Source organism: Fundulus heteroclitus, unplaced genomic scaffold, assembly GCF_011125445.2.
Source record: "Fundulus heteroclitus isolate FHET01 unplaced genomic scaffold, MU-UCD_Fhet_4.1 scaffold_44, whole genome shotgun sequence".
Lineage (NCBI taxonomy): Eukaryota > Metazoa > Chordata > Actinopteri > Cyprinodontiformes > Fundulidae > Fundulus > Fundulus heteroclitus.
The window spans coordinates 2,420,783-2,442,717 of NW_023396857.1; the positions used below are offsets into that span (position 1 = coordinate 2,420,783).

The following is a 21,935-nucleotide window of genomic DNA, read 5'->3' on the forward strand; positions in this document are numbered from 1 at the left end:
GGCCTGGAAACCGCCTGCACCTACCGCTCCATGTCCACACCAAACAAACACAAACCAGCCAAAGTCTGAGGAACTTTCACGTTTCACGTTGGTTTTATTACAGTTACAGAACGTCACAATTAGCGCTCTTTATGAGAAGTCTGAGTATAACGTTTAAATGACGTCATTTATAGATGACAGTAGCACTATTCTTAGGGAAACACAGATTGTACACATACAGACCACCACTGTTACTGTGAACAACACACTAGATGATGTGGGCAGCAGGACAGAGGTCATTTTCAGGGCTTAGATTTATATTTATACATCAAATACATTAAGTTTTGTGTTTTTCTACGGTACGTAGACTATTAGACATTTTATCAACAACTTAACAATGTCCTGGTTCTAAATAAATGATGAACCATAATTTCATTTTTCCTACATATCAAACTTCACAATCAATCACAAAAAAATATATAAATAAAAAATTATATAATCATGAAAAAAAAAATTCTCAATATTATTGATACAATAACCCAAATCAAGCATATTTATTATTTTAAGTAATGCTAATGTTTTTTTCTTCCTAACTTTTTCTTTAGCAGTACCCTAATGGTTTGATTTTAAATAGAGACCATTAACGTGCACCGCCTCATTGCATCACCTCCATTTCAGAAGTAGCATGTGGAGAAGAGAAGATGGTGTCCGGGAAGGATCAGTTCCATGTCTGGCCGCTTGGTGTCCCCAGAGATCTTTCCCTGAAGACAAATGCGTGTTTACCTCCTGTGCGCAATACCCGCCTAAACCTGAAGAGGGCGCCATGGCACGCGTGTTTCCATCCACGCAGGAACATGAGACTAGAGCGCTTTTGTGGGGGAGGGTGGACCAATGTTGTCCAAACTGGGAACTGAACTGGTTACTGAGGACTTTAGGAGTTATTCTTGCTTGTGTGGTGTCCAAAAGGAAAAATATTCTCTCCACATCCAACAGAGCCAGATGCTGAAGCTCCACGTTTAGCTCTGAACGTACACGCCTCTATGATGTTGTTGTGCCGTCTGCTGATGGTGAATGTGCTGCTGCAGCAGGGGCTCACTTTCCCTGCAGGGATCCTTCCTGTGACCTGGAGACGCCTCATGGGAGGAACCGTGAAGGGATCAAAGCCCTGAGGTCTAATTCAAGCACTATAATCCAAAGGTATCTATGGTTCACAGAACTAAACTACAGTTATTTATAAATGAAGAGATGACGCTGTCAGAAGTTCTACAGAAAAGGATCCTAAAGGAGACTAAAGCCAGACATCCGGTCCTCCTATCGCTTCATGAGGTTGTTAGCTTTCTGGTTGGCGGCTTCGATGCGGGAAACGTTGAGGTTGGCCTGAGCAGAGAAACAGAAGCAGGACTCAGTTCGCTTCATGGCAACAACCAATCAAAGAGGTCAAGGCAGCTAATGTGGATAAAAAGGAGTGGGCAAAATGTCTGCAACCTGCTGAATGTTTGCATTATCTTTACATTTTTAGCATGTGTGTCATGAATCTGATGTGATTTTGACGTTGAGGCCGGAGTTTAGCTGGTTTGTCTCCAGACTAATTAAGGGGAAGCTGGTGCCCTGACCAGGCTCCTGCTGCAGAGAATGCTACAGCGCAAGCAGCAGTGCCGAGTACAGCGACACTTCTCACAGAATAATTATTATTATTTGGATTGGTGGGAAAGACAAAGAGAAATAGAGAAAAATTGTGAAGTAGAAGACAAATGATATTTGGTTTGTAACGTTTGTGTCGCATGCATCTGGGTGCGTACTTTGTGGAACCACCTTTGGCTGCAGGTCCAGCTGCTGGTCTTTTGGGTATTTCTCTAAACAGTAAACTGATTTAATGTTCTATTGCTCTTCCTGTCAAAGCAGTTCAGACTGGAGCCAGATCCACACAGCTGCACATGCAAACAGCTTCATGCAACGCTGCACAGATCAGCAGACAACCTGGGGTTGGATGCCTTGTGCACCTTGACAGGTGGAAGGTGAGGGAGCTGAAATAATTATTTGCATGGAGTAAAGTGTGTTTTCTGCTGTTCTCCAGCTGATGGAAGCTCTCATAGTGGTAACTAAGCTTTCCTATTTAATAATAAGGCTGTTAAGCTGTTATATTTAATAATAAGGTTTGAACATTGGTGAGTTTAGATTAAGTCAGGGTTGTCCAAACTGTGGCCCGGGGGCCATTTGTGGCCCCTGTGCTGATTTTGTGCGGCCCTCCAACTGGATTTAAGGATTGTTATTGCCGATCAGCGCTGGTGGCTTTTTGCAGATGGAAACTTTTTACTTTTAATTAGGGTAAAGTTATTATAGAAGTTCAAATCTTGAATGTTTCATTGAATGTTCGGTACAACACAAAACATTTGTGTTTTAATAAGCAAACCTTTCATATTTGCTTGAATTTCATAGTAAATAGGGCGAATTTTACTCAAATGAAGACTTTGGTGCATTAAAATCTGAATGGAATTCATTCAATAAAATAGGCTAAACAGAGTTTAGCATATGTTCTTAAAATTATCCTATCTTGTTGGGCAGGGTATTTAGTATTTTTGGTTATGTTATTTATTTTTATTCTTTTTTTTTTTTTGGCCCTTCAGCGCTTTCGCTTTAACAATTTTGGCCCAATGGCCGAAACATTTGGACACCACTGGATAAAGTCCTCCGCTTCATCCTGACAGAGCGACAGACACGACCTCCATACCTTTTCACCAATGCGGCCGATCAGATCTTTCTGTGACTCGAGCTCATTGCCGATGTCCAGAGCCATACTTTTCAGATTCCCCATGATGCTTCCCACATGATCCAGGTTCTCCTCCATCTCGTCCTCCCGGGCATCGTTGGTCACCCTGAAACAAAGGAGGCAGCGGTTCAGTGTGTGTTTACCATGACGTCCGGTGTTTGAGCAGCTGCCTGCGGGCTACATCACAGCTTGGATTACCTGCAGGTTGTTGGGATAAAAGCCAACACACACCAGGCAGCTGCCTCGTTAGCCTTTCTGCGTACCTGCGAATGTATCCTCCACTCATCATCATTTGCTCTCGCTGGTCAACCACCCGCGACGTGGGAGGCTGACTGGACACCACCCCGTCCTGATTGGAGGCTCCACCCCACACCGCCTTGTACGCCCCGCTCTCCTCAAAGGCTTTCAGTCTGAGGGCAGAAACTGAGCTCATAAATGTCCTTCTGTTGTGTGCAGCCTGTTAATGTCAGTAGAGCATCCTCAGTTCCTTCAGTTCCTCCTCGCATGTAGGCAGCGTGTATTTTCTACAGGTGGTCCCGACCAGCCGTTCTCCAAACTTTCTGAAGGTCTATCAGAGTCTTTCTCTGGACCCTGGTTATTTATTTATTAAAGGAATCCAGTCTGTGACTTTCTGCATTTCTCCGCTAGTCGCTCACTCTGGAAAACAAAGGTTTTCTGGTTTAATCATCAGGCCCTGTTGGCTTTTTATATTTTATTTCTGTGTTTTACACTTTGATTTTGGTCTTTTTGTTAGTAAACGAAGCGCTTTGGGTATATTTACTACAAGTCCATGTGACCAGAAGTACAATGTTTCACATGCGCCCAATGAGGAAACAAGGAGAAGATGGAGCCAGGTGAGTCAGCAACAGCCAGAGGAGGTGTGACAGGAAAAGGTGAGGTAGTCCTGACCCTGTAGATCCGGTCGGTCTGGGATCTCGCTCAGCTGTCCCTGTAATGCTTATGATATGTGACTAGGCCGCTTTACATTCTGACCAGATTTATTCCCAATGATGACATCATGTGCTTGAAACGATGATTAAAGCAGGCAAAGACAAAAAGCTCCATTAGATAAACATAAAAGTTCCTTCAGACTTTAGACCAATCAGAGAAACTCGGCTGCAGTGACGATGTTTCCTACCAAGGAGGAACAGCAAAGAAGTCCAAGAAAACTATCTGGACAAAGTGAAATCCTGCAGGAGTCCAGGGATGGACAGGATTGCTGCAAAGCCATCAACATGATGACTGTCCCTGTGGCTCTACGCTCTTTCAGGAGGAGTGAATATATCGTCATCGTAGTTTATAAAGCAATATGATGTATTACTGTAATCTGCTAAAACCCAATTACCCTGAATAAAGTGCTGTTTTGGCCACATTAATGTGAATAAAGTGATACGGTGCCACTCATTTAGATACAGTGCATTCATCTACTATATTTATCAACCTTTCCCTGTTATTCCTGGTACACTTGAATTTAAAAGTGGGCAGAATAAAGTTTATTCCAGGCTGTTACCTACAGGACAGCCTCCATGAACCTCACAGCTTCCTCACTTTCAGGACTAGAACAGAAGATCTCAGTCTGTCTTATGAAACAATAACTGAACTGAAAGAGGAGCTGGCATGTTAATCCGCTTCCATTACATCCATCCATATGATGACAACCTTTATTTAACCAGGTAACGCCTCTTGTATTTTAAAAGAATCTCCTTTACAAGCTAAAACTAAACACAGAGATATATTCAGCCACAGTATGCTGACAGCTTTCCAGGCTTCAAACGTCACCACCTAACTGATAAAAGTCTGCCTGAATTACTGGACGCTCTGAAGTGACGGATAACTGGACACAACACCAATGAAAACCTGAGACTGGTTCCTTCCAGCAGAGGCAGAGACGAACGTTTAAAGCAGAGGTCTCAGGTGTGTAGGGAAAGGCAAACATCTTCTGCAGGATCCCAGCCCGGATGTTTGCGTTTCAGAGCACTGCTTTAAAATCCCCTGGTTAAGTGAGCAGGATGAAGGAAAACCATGCAGGGTTTTCACATTCGTCCCTCTGTAGCTTCAGCGTCCTTCAGCTTCAACAAACGGTTCTGACTTTGTTTCTGTGTCTGCTTCTTGCTCAGGAACCAGCATGAGGTCCTGTGTTTATTCTGTTTAAGTAGATTAGGTGCAACACAACTGAAGTCAGCGCTTTGTGTTGAAGCATTTCTCATTCTGCACGGCAGGTTTTCAGCTAACAGCTCTCTGAGGATCACCTTGTTGGAGCCAAAACCTGATTTTCTCTGTGTTAAACGGTGTCACGGTTGGTATTTCTATTCATTTGGACAAGAAATTGTAACAATCTGTGTCTTTGTGACAAGTTTCTTGGACCAGACTGTAAATATCAAACGTTAGATCTTGCATTGCATCTGAGAAGTCCTCTGCAAAGCCTTGAAGGACGTTCAAAGGTCCTGGAGAACAACTGATACAGACCAGTGAAACAGAGGGAAATGCGTCTGCTGAGGAGGAAAACAGAAAGAGATGAGGCTTTTCTCTAGGAGCGAAGCGAGCGAGCAACAGAAGCACCCACTGAAGCTCCTCCCCGGTTAGCTGAGGCTAACACCTCCACCTACTTCTCACAGCTGCACAGGCCGCAGCACTTCCCCAGGTCAGTCAGGTTCTTCTCCGCCTCCTTCATGTCAGAGTTGATCTGATCCAAGCCCTCCTCTATTCGCTCCAATTGCTCTGAGGAGGAAGATGAGGAGGAGGACGACGAGGAAGCAAAAAAACACAAAAACAAACGGACAAACCGAGCCGAGTTGAAAAGCAGAAACAAACCAGCCAGCAGCAACTTAAACAGCTCTAATGCTCTAAGAACTGATAAATAGACGCAGTTTGGACCAAAAGCAGAGGCGGCACTAGGAGCTGTGTTTGCAGTCTGGTCTCAGTGCCCAGCTTCATCAGCTGTTATCACTGCAGACCCAACAGATGCTGCAGAATAGTTCAAAAACCTCCATCTGATGGAACCGAGCACTGAGTGAAGGTGGACCTCCGCCTTCTTCACACCAAACTAAGATGGAGTCAAACGTTTAATTTGTGCTTTCCTTTAAAAATATCAACAACGTTTGACACCAACTGGTTTGATTAAAGGGGGGGGGGGGGCTGGGGTCGTACTTCCTGAGCGGCCAGATGCAGAGGCCGCAGCACTGAGCCATGTCTGTCAGGTTCTTCTCTGCCTCCCTCATGTCCCTGTTGATGGAGTCCATGCCTTCCTCAATGCGCTCCAGCTGCTCTGAGGGGAACAGCCAGTTCAACGGGGGGGGGGGGGGGGGGGGGGGGGGGGGGGGGGTTCAACCAGCAACCCAGCTGCACATCTCATTGGTTCAGTTCATCCATCCATCCATCATCCATCCATCCATACATACATCATTCATCCATACATCATCCATCCATCCATCCATCCATCCATCCAAACATCATCCACCATCCATGCACCATCCATCATTCATCCATCCATCCATCATTCATCCATCCATCCATCCATCCATCCATCCATCCATCCATCCATCCATCCATCCTTCATCTTTAGCATAAATGGTCTCTAAGTTTGTGGATCTGGGCTGACGTCAGGTCCAGACCGCAGTCAGTGGGTTACTTAATGACTCTGGTCTGGATGCAGGAAAGCTCTGGTAAAAATCTGTATTTATTTGGTAAGTGATGATGGTATAAGCGGGATAATGCCCTTCGAGGTGTCCATTATCAGAAATGAACGGACTTCACTGAAGGACGGTTAACGCCTGCATTTATGACCAAATACCAATGGCCTGTAATAATAATACCTGATACCAACTCCAGCCCAGATTTTCAAACCTAATTTAATCACACTTGGTTGTACTTTATATGATGTCAGATTAATGATGGTTGATTCTGAGTTATAATGAGCTGAGCTGTTTAATCAGTTTTTGGATCAGTGATTAAAACTGAAAGATCATCATGGAGCAAAATCCAACATGGCCGGTTCAAAGAAGATAATCACCATAAGGGAGAAAATATGTTCCAATCAAACAGTTAAAGAAACTGAGCAAATATTCAACTGCTTCTGATGGGAAAACATGCCCCCATATATTGTGATAAATAAAAATGATTTACCTCCTTGTTCGTCTAACATCACCACAGTTCTGATCCCAAGATCTTTGCTCTACAGGGGGAGAACATAAAAAACAGAACATTTCTGCTGGTGAGCATCACGGTCTGGGTTTAACATAGAAAAACTGCCGCTGCCCTGGCAGGTACACGTATCTGTATGTAGATTGCAAATAAACTGTTTGCAATAAAATCCAACTTTTACTTTTCAATTAAATGCAAACTAAATGCAGAAAACAGGATATTTCATGGAAAATTAAAACAACCCTAAATAGTTAAAACCAGATATTTTACAAAGTCTACAGTCTGCCCTCAAGGTTTTGGTCAACTTTATATTCAGATCAATTGACCTTTCATAGATAGACGCAGTATTGATGTTATTGATGCTAGGATCCAGTTTTATGCTGATGACTCTGTGCTTTACTGCAACTACTCAGGTGTCAGCAGTCTGCTTTTAACTTTATTTATCTGCCTTGCTTCATCTGAGACTAGTCCTAAATGCTGCTGGGTCAAAGCTCCACCAACTCTCCCTTCCCTTAAAACCACGACAGGTCCACCAGTGCAGTTAGTGGAGACTTACAGGCAGCTTGGCCCAGAAACTGACACCAAGCTTTCTTTTAATCCACATACTGAACATTTTGTAAAGACATTCAAGATCAAACTAGGGGTTTGTCCTCCAGAAATAGATCTGGCTTTTCTTTCCATGCAGGAAGCATCTTGTCCTAATGACCTCCCTGCCTCCGTTACATTGCTGTGATGATGTTTCTATGAATGCATCTACCACCTGTCCATCATGGAGCATTAAGGTTCATAACAGGGTATAAATCTCTTCCTCATCTCTGGACTTTATATTCTTTATATATATATATATATATATATATATAGGTGTCATTATCAGTCCACAGACTCATGCTTTGCTATGTTTTGGTCCATAAAGCCGTCCTTGGACTGTTCCTGCCATATTTGACCTCCTACATGATAGTCCAGCCACGGTCTTCGCTCTCAGGACTTTTTCTCTTTCAGCGTTCTGTTAGTACGATCAGAACTTGGAAAAAAAGCATTTTGTTACTCTGGACCATCAACCTGGATCAGTCTACAGCAGGATCTGAGACTATCGACGCTGATTCCTCTGGGATGGTGAACGTATTTTAGCAAAAACAGGGAAATCCTTCTATGAAACTTGCTCTTCTTTTAAGGTCATATTTCATCAGCTTATTTAGCTAAAATTTTATATTTTAATTAGTTGTACTGTTCCTGTCTTTGTATTTTTTTTGTCTTATCAAATAATCTCTCTCTTGTAAAATGGAACACCCTGTATAAATAAAAGCCAAATATATTTCATTGACGGACAAAAAGGATATCAGCATAACAACAGACATGAAGATGGACAAATTATAAGAGATTTCTCAGGCAGTTTTTGGCAGAGACCGGCTCAAATCCTTAGCTTCTGTTCTCGTCGTTAGGCATCCCTGCTTTTGAGAACCAGGCAGGGTAGGATAGATGGATAATGAGCATTAAACACAAACTTGGTAATTACAGGTCCAAATTACATCAGGCAGGCTGTAATGAGATCAGCGTTTAACTGGAAAAGCAAAGGCTGTGCAGATGAAGATGCAGGTCCTTCCATGAAGAGAGCAACATGAGGGGAAATCAACCCCGGCCTGATCATTCAGGTAACTGTAGGGACGGATCTTTGGAAGAGGAAAGGCTGGTTAGCTGTGGAGAACGAACATCCAGCTCTGAAGACAAAACAAGGAGCTGACTCTCTCCCTGAGGCAGAGGCAGGAGGTGGAGATGGAGGTAGATGGTGGCAGAGGTCTTGGAGCGGTGCCCCGCATCGTTTACTGAGCAGAACAATTAATATCAATTAAATGCAATGAATTATGCTATTAGATTCTGCTGGGGCAGAAAGGTCTTCTGAATCATTGATAAAATCAAAAGACAGTGTTAGTAGGTAGTTATGGTCAAAGAGCAGACAGTGACTTATATGACAGGTAAGGAGGGAGAGAAAGATTCCTGCAGGTAGGAGAGGCAGAGAGGCAGAGCTGGAAGGATGTTCAGCAGGTCAGGGATCAATAAAGTTATGGGAAAGAGCAGCAGAAGCTGAACTGAGTATCTGTGAGCAGCAGGATGGTGTGGTACCAAGAAAAGGTTCTACAGATGCAGTTTCTGCTTTCAGGATGTTGATGGAGAAGAACATGGAAGGTCAGAGGGAGCTGCCCTGTTTCTGTAGATCTAGAGAAACTAGACAGGGTGCTGAGAGAGGAGCTGTTGTTCTGTATGAGAAAGTCTGGAGTAGAGCGCTGCAGAACATGTAAGAGAGCAGTAAGACGGTGGTGAGGTGTGCTGTAGGCCTGACGGAGAAGTTCAAGGTGGGACTGCATCAAGGATGGGCTCTGAGCTCCTTCCTGTTACTATGGTGATGGACAGGTTGACCCCTGACCTCAGACAGGAGTCTCCATGGACCGTGATGTTAGCTGATGACGTTGTGATCTGCGCTGGAGGGAATCTAGAGAGACGGAGGTCTGTCCTGGAGAGGAATGAAGGTCTAAGTCTGAATCCATGGGTGTGAATAGATGAATCCAGGTGGAGCTGTGAGGTTTCAGGGAGCAGAGAAGAAGAAGGTGGAGGACATCAAGTCCTTAGGGTCAACAGTCCAGAGCAACGGTGAGTGTGGAAAAGAGGTGAAGAAACGCCTCCAAGGTGTTAATTTTTAATGGCCTCTTAGTTTTTAATGTTCTGAAGTTAAGAGTTGTCCTCTCCTTAGTTTAAAGTTCACCAGTCCTACAGCAGAACACCTCCACAGCATGATGGAGCCACCGCTGTACTTCACAGTTACCTGCTCCCTCGTTTATGATCCAGCACTTCAGCTTTAGTTTCATCACATGTTTGTAAGAGATAGATTCACCTGCAGATATCCAGGCAAGAATGTCCTTTAATAACACCGAAAAGGAAAATAGAGACGAGGAGGCTCAAGGAGAACGAGGGATAATGGTGGAACGGAGTATGAAGAATGAGAACCAAAGAGTAAATATACTGAGGGACGAGTGGAGAATGACACTGAATGCAGGTCAGTTGATCAGATCGTGTGAATGGATGGATGATCCTGCTTCATGGATCATCCATCCATCCATGAAGCAGCTGGTGCTAAATGAGCACAGGGAGGCTGAGGAGGGGAGACTAATTAACACGAGTGAAGCAGAACCAACACACAAAGAACCAAGGCTAACAGAAAACTAAGAGAAATAAATGTACAAAGAACAGAACAGAAGAAAAACTAAGAAACTAAACCTAAGAGATGATAATAAATAACTGAACATGTGTTTGACCCTGAAACTCTTTTTTCCCGAGGAAATTTGTAAAATGTAATCTGCCTTTTTGGGAAACTCCTGGAGTATAATCTGGTTTCAGATTCCTACCTTAAACCATGTGATCAAGCATGTTTGACCTTCTCTTATATAAATCTGATAAAGATGTTAATCTGCAGTTATTCTTCCTGCAGTGTGTTTTTCCCAGGTTCTGATCCCTGCGAGGCTTTTCTAGGTGCTAACACCAGCGTGTGCATGTGTGCGAGCGCACCTCCTCCACCAGCTGAACCATCCGTCTGGTACTTTCCAGGGACTGAAACACAGAGAAAGGTTCCATCAGTTTACTGCTAAAATGTGACATTTCAGTTCATTCATTTCTGCTTTTACAACAACAGATCGCCTCAGCCCCAGGGGGCAGGTATCCTGAAATCTTGAGTAAAGTTTGTTGTGGTTTTGATCTCCAGACCCTGAAGGCCTCCTGCTGCTCTCTGAGCGTTTCAGACATGAAGACGTGACGGAGGCTGTCGCTGCTCACATCCTGTCTGTCTCTGTCCCCACTGAGACGCGGTGAGCTGGTAAAAACCCAGACCGCTTGAGTTTAGCCCCGCCCCCACCGCATCCCTGACCCCGTATGTGCCTGCACAGGGAGACCAGCTGTCTCCACGGCAACCAGGTGAGCCAGGTGTCGCGGCCCTGGGGCTCAGCTCTCTGACGCTGACGTCACCTGTTGCATGTGTGTTACTGTGCCAAACGAGCCCCTCTGAGGATCAGCGGGTTATTTTTAGCCTGGTTTGGACTCTGGGTTCTGGTCGGACTCAGCGGACGGTTCTGACCCGCTCACACCAGCAGCCTGCATTCAGCTTTTCAGTAGCATAAACCATGTCTGCGGCAAATCAAACCTCTTTAGACTAATTGTGTCTCGGAAGCAAAGCTGAGTTATGTGTTCTTGAGCCACATGGCTGGTTTTCAGAACCAGAACCAAACATTTGAAGGTCTAATGAGTGCAGCCATGATCTCTGTCTTCCTTCCTGCTCTTCTTGCTAGTAGAAAGTTCTCCTGCCTCGGTCCTTTCTGTTTGCAGAAAAGTGCTGCACTGAATTATTGCTGTAAAACCAAACTCCACTTTTTAACTTATCTCTTTGTCATTCGCTTATTATCGTATCCCCTTTGTATTTATTTAACGATATATTACTATCATATTTTACATGTTTATGATGTATTAAATATTAAGACAAGGGAAGTTAAACTGGTTTACAGAGCAAAACAAACAGGAAGAAGTCAAGAAGGTGGTTAGTGATAAATACTGTAACAATGCATTAATATATTATTTATGTGAATATAAAATATTAGTGCGTTATAAAGTATTACAAAATTAATTGTAACTAATGAACACAAGCTTATTTAATCAAACATTCAGACCAAACAGCCAACAATGATGTGTTCACGTCTGATTATTGTTACATTTTATTTAGTCATGTGATTACCTCATCTGTGACCTGATTGGCTCTCCTCTGTAGCTCCTCCTGCTCCGTCAGGACGGCCGGGTCATCGCACCTGGCGGCCATTTTTTCTCCCGTGTTTCTGTTTGTGTTCAGCCTGAAACGAGATGGTCAGAGGGACTCTTAACGAGATAATGAGACGAGTGCACATTCATCCATCCATCCATCCATCCATTCATCCATTCATCCATTCATTCATCCATCCATCATTCATTCATTCATTCATTCATTCATCCTTACACCCATTCATCCCTCCATCCATCCATCCATCTATCCATCCATCCATCATCCATCCATCCATCCATCCATCCATCAGAGGTGTCAAGTAACGAAGTACAAATACTTTGTTACTGTACTTAAGTACACTTTTTAGGTATCTATACTTTACTCCATTACTTATTTTTCTTCCTACTTCTGACTTCTACTCATTACATTTTCACACAAGTATCTGTACTTTCTATTCCTTACATTTTTAAAACAAACGTTACTCGTTACTCTTGGCTTCAGTTTAATATTTATAAATATTTATTTCACGTAATGTGCGCCATCCAATGCAGATCATTGGCGCCATCCACACCTAGTGAGAATTAGTGTAATTGGATGAGTCGTACAACGCAAACACTCATTGGTTAGCTATTCTCTTTTCCTCTCTCTCTTTTCTTTCTCTCTTTTCTCTCTCTCTCTCTCTCTCTCTCCCCCTCCCCCCCTCCCTCCCTCCACACACAAACTACATAGAATGTTTTTGCACCAAAGGGTATCGTTTACCTTAGGTATTTGATGGAACTTACACATTTATGTTCTGGCAGTTCTGCAGGCTTGAACCTCTGTTTGGAATTGAATTCCTATAAAGTTTGAGAGAGAACATGCTCCTTGAGTGACTTTGTCTTTGACTAATGGGTTAATGATTATGTTGAGTCTTGGGCCACATGTAGAACTAATCAGTGTTTAAATTAAGCTTTCAATTCATATAGTGGCATTTTTTGTAAAGGTTACTTTATACTTTTATACTTTAAGTAGTTTTTGGAGCACATACTTTTTCACTTTTACTTGAGTAAAGAGGTCAAGTTGATACTTCAACTTTTACCAGAGTATTTTTAAACTGCAGTATCTATACTTCCTATTGCGGCGTATCAATTTAAAAACTTATCCAAACGCCGCGGCCGGCTGAGACAAGGGGTAATGGCTACTGACGACGCGTCACGCTGAACCATTACACACGTTGATGTCGTTTTATTCTTCCATCTCACGATCTTAACACAAAACTTTTACTTACATTTATGAGCCGTGCATGGATACATCAAACCATGCGTTGATGACGGTTAACAGAAAGTTTCTCCCCAAGCTCACCCAGCCGTCGTAATCCAGGTCGCTGTTGAACTCAGGTGAGCAAACAAACTAATACAGATGACACCACACCCACGGTGCCACCCACAGATACCAGTGACGTCACATGCGGGTGCCCATACACCCATAGAGAGGATATTATTGTCAGAAGAGCACAAGATATACAGCAAAACAAAGTATGGCTCCTACATTTCCGGCCCCAAATTATTTCATGATAATAATTCACCACCACCATCACCTTGTAGGAGACACCAATGCACATTCAAAGTGAACACACAAGTTCATCAAAGTCCAATTTATAGTCTTAGATCCAAGCAGTCTAATAAAGTCAGACCAGTCCATTCAAAAGCTCAAAGTTCATGCCCAAATAATCCACAGGTCTTCACTGCTCTTCTGCTTCCTGCAGAAGACAGACTTTGGTTATTGGCCTGTCCAAACAACTTGTTTTAGTTTTAATCCGTACACTCCGAACTAGTCCATTTTTGTCTGGAACAGTGTCCACAATTCTTCCTGTAGTCCAAGTATTGCGCGGTGCCATATCATCCACTAGCACCACTAGATCTCCAGGAACGAAGTTTCTCCGTGCAGTATTCCATTTCTGGCGCTCCTGAAGCTCAGGAAGATACTCCTTCACCCAGCGCTTCCAGAACAGATCCGCCATATACTGCACTTGTTTCCACCGACGACGAGCGTACAGATCCTCCTTCTCAAACACTCCAGGTGGCAACAACGGCTGTGTCTTGAGAAGAAGTAGATGGTTAGGTGTTAATGCTTCCAGATCTTGAAGATCTGTTGATGCTTTTGTTATTGGACGGCTGTTAACAATAGATTCAGCCTCACAAAACACAGTCACCAAGCCTTCTTCGTCCAAGGTCTGAGTCTTTAAAATAGAGTTGAGCACCTTACGAACTGAACGGATCAACCTTTCCCAAGCACCTCCATGGTGTGATGCTGCTGGAGGGTTGAAAACCCATTTCACATTTTTTTGTAGCAGCACGTCATTTATGAGTTTGTGGTTCAGCTTTTCAATGGCCTTCCTTAATTCTCGTTCAGCGCCCACAAAGTTAGTACCGTTATCTGAACGGATTTCCAGGACTTGACCACGACGTGCAATAAATCTTCTGAGACCATTAATAAATGAGTCTGTGTCCAAAGATGATAACACTTCAAGGTGTATGGCTCGTATCGCCAGGCAGGTAAAAATGAGCCCATACCTCTTGACCACAGCTCTTCCACGCTTGACCTCAAATGGTCCAAAGCAGTCCAAACCAACTCTACTAAAAGGAGGCTCATCAGGAGTAATTCTGTTATGAGGAAGATCGGCCATTTTTTGATGTCCAGGAGCAGCAGACAAACGACGGCAGATGACACACTTGGCCAGAATTCTTCTTATGGCAACACAGGCGCCAGGAATCCAATACTTCTGACGCAGATGAGACAGCATGTAGTTTCGTCCACCATGTCCTGTTACTTCATGTACATGATGGAGAATCAAATTAGAGATGTACAGATCTTTTGCCAGTATAACTGGATGCTTAGCTTCAACTGGCATAGAAGCTCTACTAAGCCGCCCCCCGACCCTAATAAGACCACCATCCAGGAACGGACTTAGCTTGAAAAGGTGACTCGTCCTTCTCACACCCTGCCCTTTCTCCAAGTTGACCAGTTCCTCTGGAAACCTTGTTCTTTGGCAAAAACGAATTATAGCTGATTCGGCCACAACCATGTCTTCCATGGACAGAAAACATTTTGGCAATTGAGCTTTAACATTTTTCATCTGAGCCTGTACTTCTTTCTCCAGCTGCTCGGCATTCAGGTCAGATTGAAGAAAAGTTTCTCTCAGCAGCTTTCGATGTTGTACCAGAGACACCAGCACTGGTCTTAAACTTGAGAAACCAACTCACAGCCCTTTTGAGACGAAGCCAGGAGGAAAAGTAACCAATGAGCTTCTCCATTGGACTGACCTGCTCAACTTGAACAGTATTTACAAACTCAGTCCGAACCTCTGGGTCTCCAACAAGAGAACTTTCCAAGATCTCAGGGTTTTCGGGCCACCTGATTTCAGGCTCGCATAGAAAATCAGGACCGCAGAGCCACACACCAGTCTTCAGAAAGGACTGAACTTTAACACCTCTGGAGGCAAGATCCGCAGGGTTGTTAGATGTATTCACGTATCTCCACTGAGAGATGTCAGACAGCTTTAGTATTTCAGACACTCTGTTTGCAACAAATATCTTGAATCTTGATGTTTCATTTTTTATGTATTTCAAAACAGATGTGCTGTCTGTCCAAAAAACTGACTCCTGAAGGTCCATTTGCAATTCCTGTCTCCACAACTTGTCCATCCTACTAGCCACGACTGCAGCAGTAAGCTCCATACGGGGAATGGTGATAGGTTTTAAAGGAGCGACACGTGCCTTCCCCATCACAAATGAACTGTGAAGATGTCCTTTGTTGTCTTGGAGTAGTAGGTAAGTCACAGTTCCAAATCCCTCCTCACTTGCATCTGCAAAGTGGTGGAGCCGAGCAGAAACAAGGTCACCAAAGTCAACAGGTTTTAAGCACCTACTGACTTTGAAATTCTCAAGGTGATGAAGGTCCTCCAGCCAGGACATCCATTCTCTGGTAACAGAGCAAGGCAAAGGGTCATCCCATCCCAGACGCTTCCGACAAAGGCCTTGGAGGAATATCTTGGCAGACAAAACAACGGGTGCCAGAAAACCAAGTGGGTCATAGACCGAGCTGATCACAGACAATATTCCTCTTCTTGTGATTGGTCGGTTTTTGAGGATGATTTTAAACTTGAATGAGTCAGACTGTACACACCACTGCACACCAAGGGCACGCTCAACAGGCAAGGCATCACTGTCCAGATCCAGATCTTTCACTTCTTTGGCTCGCTCCTCCTGAGGGATAGTAGCAAGGACTGTGCGTCGGTTACTGATCCATTTTGTGAGTTTAAACCCACCTTTAGCACACAACATGATGAGCTCTCCACACAAAGACACAGCTTCCTCTTCAGAGCAAACAGACACTAAACAGTCATCAACATAAAAATGGTGTAAGACTGTGTTAATAGCCAAAGGACTGAAATGCTCACGATTGTCCTCAGCACACTTCCTCAGAGCGAAACAGGCACAACTAGGGGAGGAAGTAGCGCCAAATAGATGTGCCACCATTCTGAACTCCACCAGCTCCTGACTACAATCTCCTGCTGGCCACCACAAGAACCTCAACAAATCACAGTCCTCAGCTGGCACTCTGACCTGATGAAACATGGCCTCAACATCTGCCATGAGCACCACAGGTTCTTTACGGAATCTTGTGAGGACTCCTACAAGCAAACTTGTGAGGTCTGGTCCTTGCAGAAGTTGTGAGTTCAGTGATGTCCCCTGAAATGTGGCACCACAGTCAAAAACTACCCGCAGCTTCTTCTTTTTTGGGTGATATACCCCATGGTGCGGTATATACCACACCCTCCCATCACAACGGGCCAGCTGCTCAGTTGGAACTCTCTCTGCATAGCCATTAGCCAGCATTTCAGACATGAATGTGGTGTAGTTTGTACAAAAAGACGGATCTTTATTCAAACGTCTTTTGAGACTCAATGCACGCTGTATTGCAACTGTCCTATTGTTTGGCATTTTAAAATGTCTTTGCTTTACTGGCAGACCAATACTGTAATGACCATCAATGAGCTTGGCCGACTCTAAAACAGACTTCATGAAGCGCTGATCCTCCCTTGATAGCCCAGATTGTTCTTCATGCAGGGTCTCAGGGAAATCAACCTTCAGCTGCTTCTCCCAAAGCTCATCAAGCCTGGCCACAGAGATCCGATTCACTCTAATGTCAGGAAGTACATACTGGTCACTGATCTGGTAGTCTCCTCTGAGCGGGCCATTCACTGTCCAACCCAAGATGGTCCTGATTGCATAAGGACCTCCATTCACTGAACGAACCACCTCCCATGGCTCTAGAACTTGAGGTACATTGGTCCCAATCAGAAGGTCCACATCCGCATTGATCTCTGGGATTTTTATATCACTAAGGTGTGGCCATCTTATGAGATCTTTTGAGTGTGGTATGTTCCCTTGATGTACAGGCATGCTTCTCTGTGTAAACATCTCAGGCAAACTACAAAAGTTGTCTGAATTCAGCCCAGCAACTTCTAAACCAGACAACATGTAGCTGTCCACAACCTTTTCTTGACCCATAGTCCTGAGGAGTATTCCCAGCTTCCGTCCTGTCAGATTCAGCCGGTTCATAAGTCGTTCTGTACAAAATGAGGCAGTACTCCCCGGATCCAAGAATGCATATGTGACCACAGTCTCGTTTCCCCTTTTGGACTTCACCTGTACAGGTAGGATAGAGAGCGTACAGTCCAGTCTACCGGCCCCAGTCAAGCCACTAGACTGCACAGACATCAGAGCACCTTCTCTAGCCACTTCCAAGTCATTATTAGCCTGTATTGCGCTCATTTGTTTTGCTTTGGAGTGGACATGCAGCAATGTGGGGTGCTTAAGGTTGCATACTCTACACAATAAACGTTTTCTGCAATATTTACTCATGTGCCCAATGCACAGACATCCAAAGCACATCTTGTTTTCCTTCAAAAAAGACATCTTCTCATCTTGAGTCCTTTTATCCAAGAGAAGGCAAACATCCAAATCATGTCCAGCTCCACAAAACGGACACACCTTATGTGAGCTACCTTTTTTGTTTCCAGGCTCCACTTTCTTCTTGGCAGGTGCTACATTAGTGGCAAAACTGCTGCCTCTGGCTCTTGAGCTAGTCTGAGACTTGACAATTTTTGCATCTCTTTTTCCTGTAACAGGTGCATCTTGTATGTTTCCAAATAAAGGGTCACTTGCAATCTTGACTTGCTTTTCCAAAAACTCGACAATGTCAGGAAATGTGGCTCTACGATGGAATTTCTCCTGAATATCACAGGCCACACTTCGCCACCGATCCCGCAGCTTATAAGGCAACTTCTTCACTATGGTTTGCATATTTGTAGGCACATTCAAGTCACTTGCAGTAGTTCCCATAGCGTTATAACATTCACGCAGCAATAGACTGTAAGCCTGTAAAGCTTTGATGTCTTCAGCTTTAACCATTGGCCATAAAAGCACCTTGTCCATATAAGCAGAAGCTATTTTGAATGGGTCACCAAAATGCTCAAGAAGTAGTGACTTTGCCTTAATGTATCCATTAGAAGGTGGCAGATGTTGACAGCTGCGAACTAAATCTCTGGGCTGACCTCTAGTATATTGTTCGAGGTAATACAGACAGTCCTTATGACTTTGTGTTCTTCCTTCAATGTTGTGCTCGAATCCCTGTATAAAGGTCTGGTACTGCAGTGGGTCTCCATCAAATATCTGCAGGTCTTGCTTAGGTAAAAGGAAAAGTGACTGTTGTTCAACCAATAACGATGTTATTTGATTTTGCTTCTCTAAAACAGTGAGGAAACGCTGATCAGGGTTATTCTGTCTTACAGGTAAAGTTGGGTCAAACTGGGGGTGAGTTTCTGATGGATGTAAAGCACCTCCAGGTATTACATGCGGATCAGCTCCGGTCACAGCAGCAGGCAGGCCAGCAGCAACAGGCAGCGTGGAGAGAGTTGGCTCACCAACCCCAGTCAGAACAGCCGGCATACGATCAGCAGTGGACCTATTGGGCACTGCAGTCACAACAGTGGTCAGAGTAGGGAGACCAGTCATATTAGCAGGCGGCATAGGCAAAGTGGGCATCTCCATTTTGTGTGTCTTTGGCCTCACAGCATCAAAACCTAAAGGCAAAACACCATCTACAGCCTCCAAAGCCGATGACTGTGTGGTGAACTTAGATACAAATGCTGCAGCATCAACATTTAGCTGTGTTCTTTTACTTTCTTTTAAATAGGAATTCATACCATCTGATTTGGCAGACATGTGAGACACATGAGATCCCTCTAAAGCCTTTAACACACTCACTTTAGCCATAGAAGCTGCCAGATCCATGTCTAAATCCAGCTCCTCCTTCTTTCTTCTTAACAGCTCCTGCTGTTCCTCCATTTTTCTCCTCAGCTGTTCCTGCTGTTCCTCCAGAGCATGCTTCTCCTTCAGCAGCTTCTGACGAGCCATAAGAGCAGCTGCTTCAGCCTCAGCTCTCAGCCTGGCTGATGATGCAGAGGACAACGTTTTACTCACCACCGTGCTGCGTTTCTTCGATCTTTCGGACACGTTAGAAACACTGTCACATGGCCTGATGTCATCTTCAACTGCATTATCAATGTTATCTTTGGAAACAGCAGGCCCCAAACATGCTACGACAGCGCCCTCTTGCACATCAAATAGCCATTTATTAGTTTTTTCCACAAAAGCGGTTTTATGTTCTTCAATACTGTAAAACCAAGCATTTTGTTTTTCTTGTTCTTCAGGAGGGAGCATGGCAATCAGAACAGCATGCATATGTATTGCCTCTTCAAACATACTTGAAATTTTTTCAAGATATGACTTTACTTTTTCTATGCTGTCAGCACTTTTCATTAGGTCTTTAATTTCTTTTATTACACCTTTGATATGTCTTACTTTTCTTTGCCGTTCTTCTTGAAGCTTCTCCACTTTAAGTTCAAAAGCCTTGGGTGTAAGTTTTATTTGTCTTTTCTCTCTCGTTTCATTTCCAACATTTGATCTGGTATCCATAGACTCCATTTTTTTATTCGCCAAAACGATCCAAAAATCACAAACCACAAAAATGTCTGCTTGTAACACTCACACAGCGGCTTAATTTATGGCTTAGGTTCTACGTAAACAAGGTGCAACGCGTTGTCAATCATTCCCTCTAACTATCCAGCGGGGCTTATTAAACTCAACCCTAGTCTTCTGTGTATACTAGCGGTGGGTATTTATGTGCCTATTTACCGATAGTCTTGAACCAGACTGACCGTCTTGGAACCAGAACTACGGCGGCACTCCCAAGCGCAATGCTTCACCCGCTTGACACACGAAACAAACCACTACAAAAAGTGCCAAACAAACAAAACCAGTACATCACCTTATGTGAATGTACCGCTGAACCTAGCAGGGAATATAATCACGCAGAACACAACAGATCCAATCCAAAATGATGCAGTCTATCTTTTCACCGTAGGAAAGTGTGATAACAGAACGGGCAGCAGCAACAGGTTTGTGAATGAATGGGCGTCTAATCCAGCGTGCGCTCACGTCTATCATTTACAACTTTAAGAAAGCAACCAAAAAACGCCCAGCGTTGTAATGACAATACGCTTAAATCTGCGCTTCAACAAAGTTTCTGTTAACAAAATATTGCGGCGTATCAATTTAAAAACTTATCCAAACGCCGCGGCCGGCTGAGACAAGGGGTTATGGCTACTGACGACGCGTCACGCTGAACCATTACACACGTTGATGTCGTTTTATTTTTCCATCTCACGATTATAACACAAAACTTTTACTTACATTTATGAGCCGTGCATGGATACATCAAACCGTGCGTTGATGACGGTTAACAGAAAGTTTCTCCCCAAGCTCACCCAGCCGCCGTAATCCAGGTCGCTGTTGAACTCAGGTGAGCAAACAAACTAATACAGATGACACCACACCCACGGTGCCACCCACAGATACCAATGACGTCACATGCGGGTGCCCATACACCCATAGAGAGGATATTATTGTCAGAAGAGCACAAGATATACAGCAAAACAAAGTATGGCTCCTACATTTCCACTTAAGTAACAAATGTGTGTACTTTTGACACCACTGCCATCCATCCATCCATTCATCTTTTAATGCAGTTCTTTACAGAATGATGACCCCCCCCCCCCCACACACACACACACACACTTCTCTCCTTCCTGTGAAGCACCCCCACCAGGTGCTTCTTCTTTGTTTCTTCTTCTTCTTCTTCAGTGACACACTCAGCTGCTTCTTCACAGAAATCCCCTCACAGAGGAAGCGCCTAATGAGCTTCTTAATGCCAGACTGAGTCAGGAGAGAAATGTCCTTCTAATGATCTGATCAAACGTGTTCATCATCATGATGCCGCGCCATTCAGCCTCCATTTACCTGTTCAGGTGTGTTTTATTCTAATGCTGACTGCTCTAACTCAGCGTTTCCTTAGAAACTTGATTGAACTTTTTTCATCTGTTTAAAACAGGAAAAGCGGAAAATGTAATTTGCTTTTATCTCTTTTATCTATTGACTCTAATCTGAGGGTTCACCTTTAAACAGTCGGGATTAATAATAATCTAACCTCCCTGATTTCTTTAAATCCTTCTGTTTAACCAGCTTCCATCTCTCTCGCAGTTGCTCAGAGAGGACAGAAACTCTCCTACCTGTCATCAGATCTTCCTCTTTCCTGATTGTTTCCCGCAGATTCTCCGCATGAAGCCGTCAGCGAACTGCAGCCCAGACCTGTTGCTCCTCTTCAGCATCCCTGCTGCCCCTGCCTCCTCTTCCTCCTCTTCCTCCTCTGACTCCTCCCTCCTCACAAACAACCACACCCCAGACCTGATCCTCGCAGAAGATTAATAACCAGGAAAACTGCATGAGAACAGCAGCAGAAGTAGTTTATTGGTTTAAATTAAAGCCCGGAAACTGGAGTTTAGGTTTAATTTAAAGACTTTTAGGATGAATCCCGACTGGTCGCGTTTCTTGGCTCTCTACTGCCACCTGTTGAGCAGCACAGGTGTGTCACTGTTGAGCAGACTGAAACAACACAGTGCGCATGCGCAGAGGTCATTGCTTGGACCCAAATGAGCGTTTATGCCCCTAAACTTGGTATTTTTATTTCAGTGTTTCAGCAGCAAAATTAAAGTATAACAAAATAAATAAAATAGTAATTACAGAAAAAAGTAAAATCATCCCATATGTGACCAAAATTCATAATTAAAATAAAAGAGATTAATAAATAGGAAATTAG

At 43.8% G+C, this 21,935-nt stretch overlaps 1 protein-coding gene across 6 annotated transcripts; it reads right to left on the reverse strand.

Moving 5' to 3' along the window:
* Window positions 1–74: 74 nt before the first annotated feature.
* Window positions 75–21,465, reverse strand: zgc:101731 (SNARE_SNAP25N and SNARE_SNAP23C domain-containing protein). Of its 6 annotated transcripts, none has more exons than XM_036131511.1 (8): window positions 21,349–21,465; window positions 11,655–11,766; window positions 10,442–10,483; window positions 6,869–6,917; window positions 5,894–6,011; window positions 3,010–3,156; window positions 2,708–2,852; window positions 75–1,356 (listed from the first exon to the last, which is right to left on the reverse strand). In XM_036131511.1, exons 2-8 carry the CDS (start codon window positions 11,733–11,735, stop codon window positions 1,291–1,293), a joined length of 648 nt encoding a protein of 215 aa, XP_035987404.1. In that variant the 5' UTR covers window positions 11,736–11,766; window positions 21,349–21,465; the 3' UTR covers window positions 75–1,290. The 6 variants fall into 6 exon arrangements, 5 of the variants coding, with proteins under 5 accessions (XP_035987404.1, XP_035987403.1, XP_035987401.1 ...); XM_036131510.1 differs by lacking the exons at window positions 5,894–6,011; window positions 21,349–21,465 and adding exons at window positions 5,353–5,464; window positions 20,474–20,644; XM_036131508.1 differs by lacking the exon at window positions 21,349–21,465 and adding an exon at window positions 20,474–20,644.
* Between the last annotated feature and the right edge of the window lie 470 nt (window positions 21,466–21,935).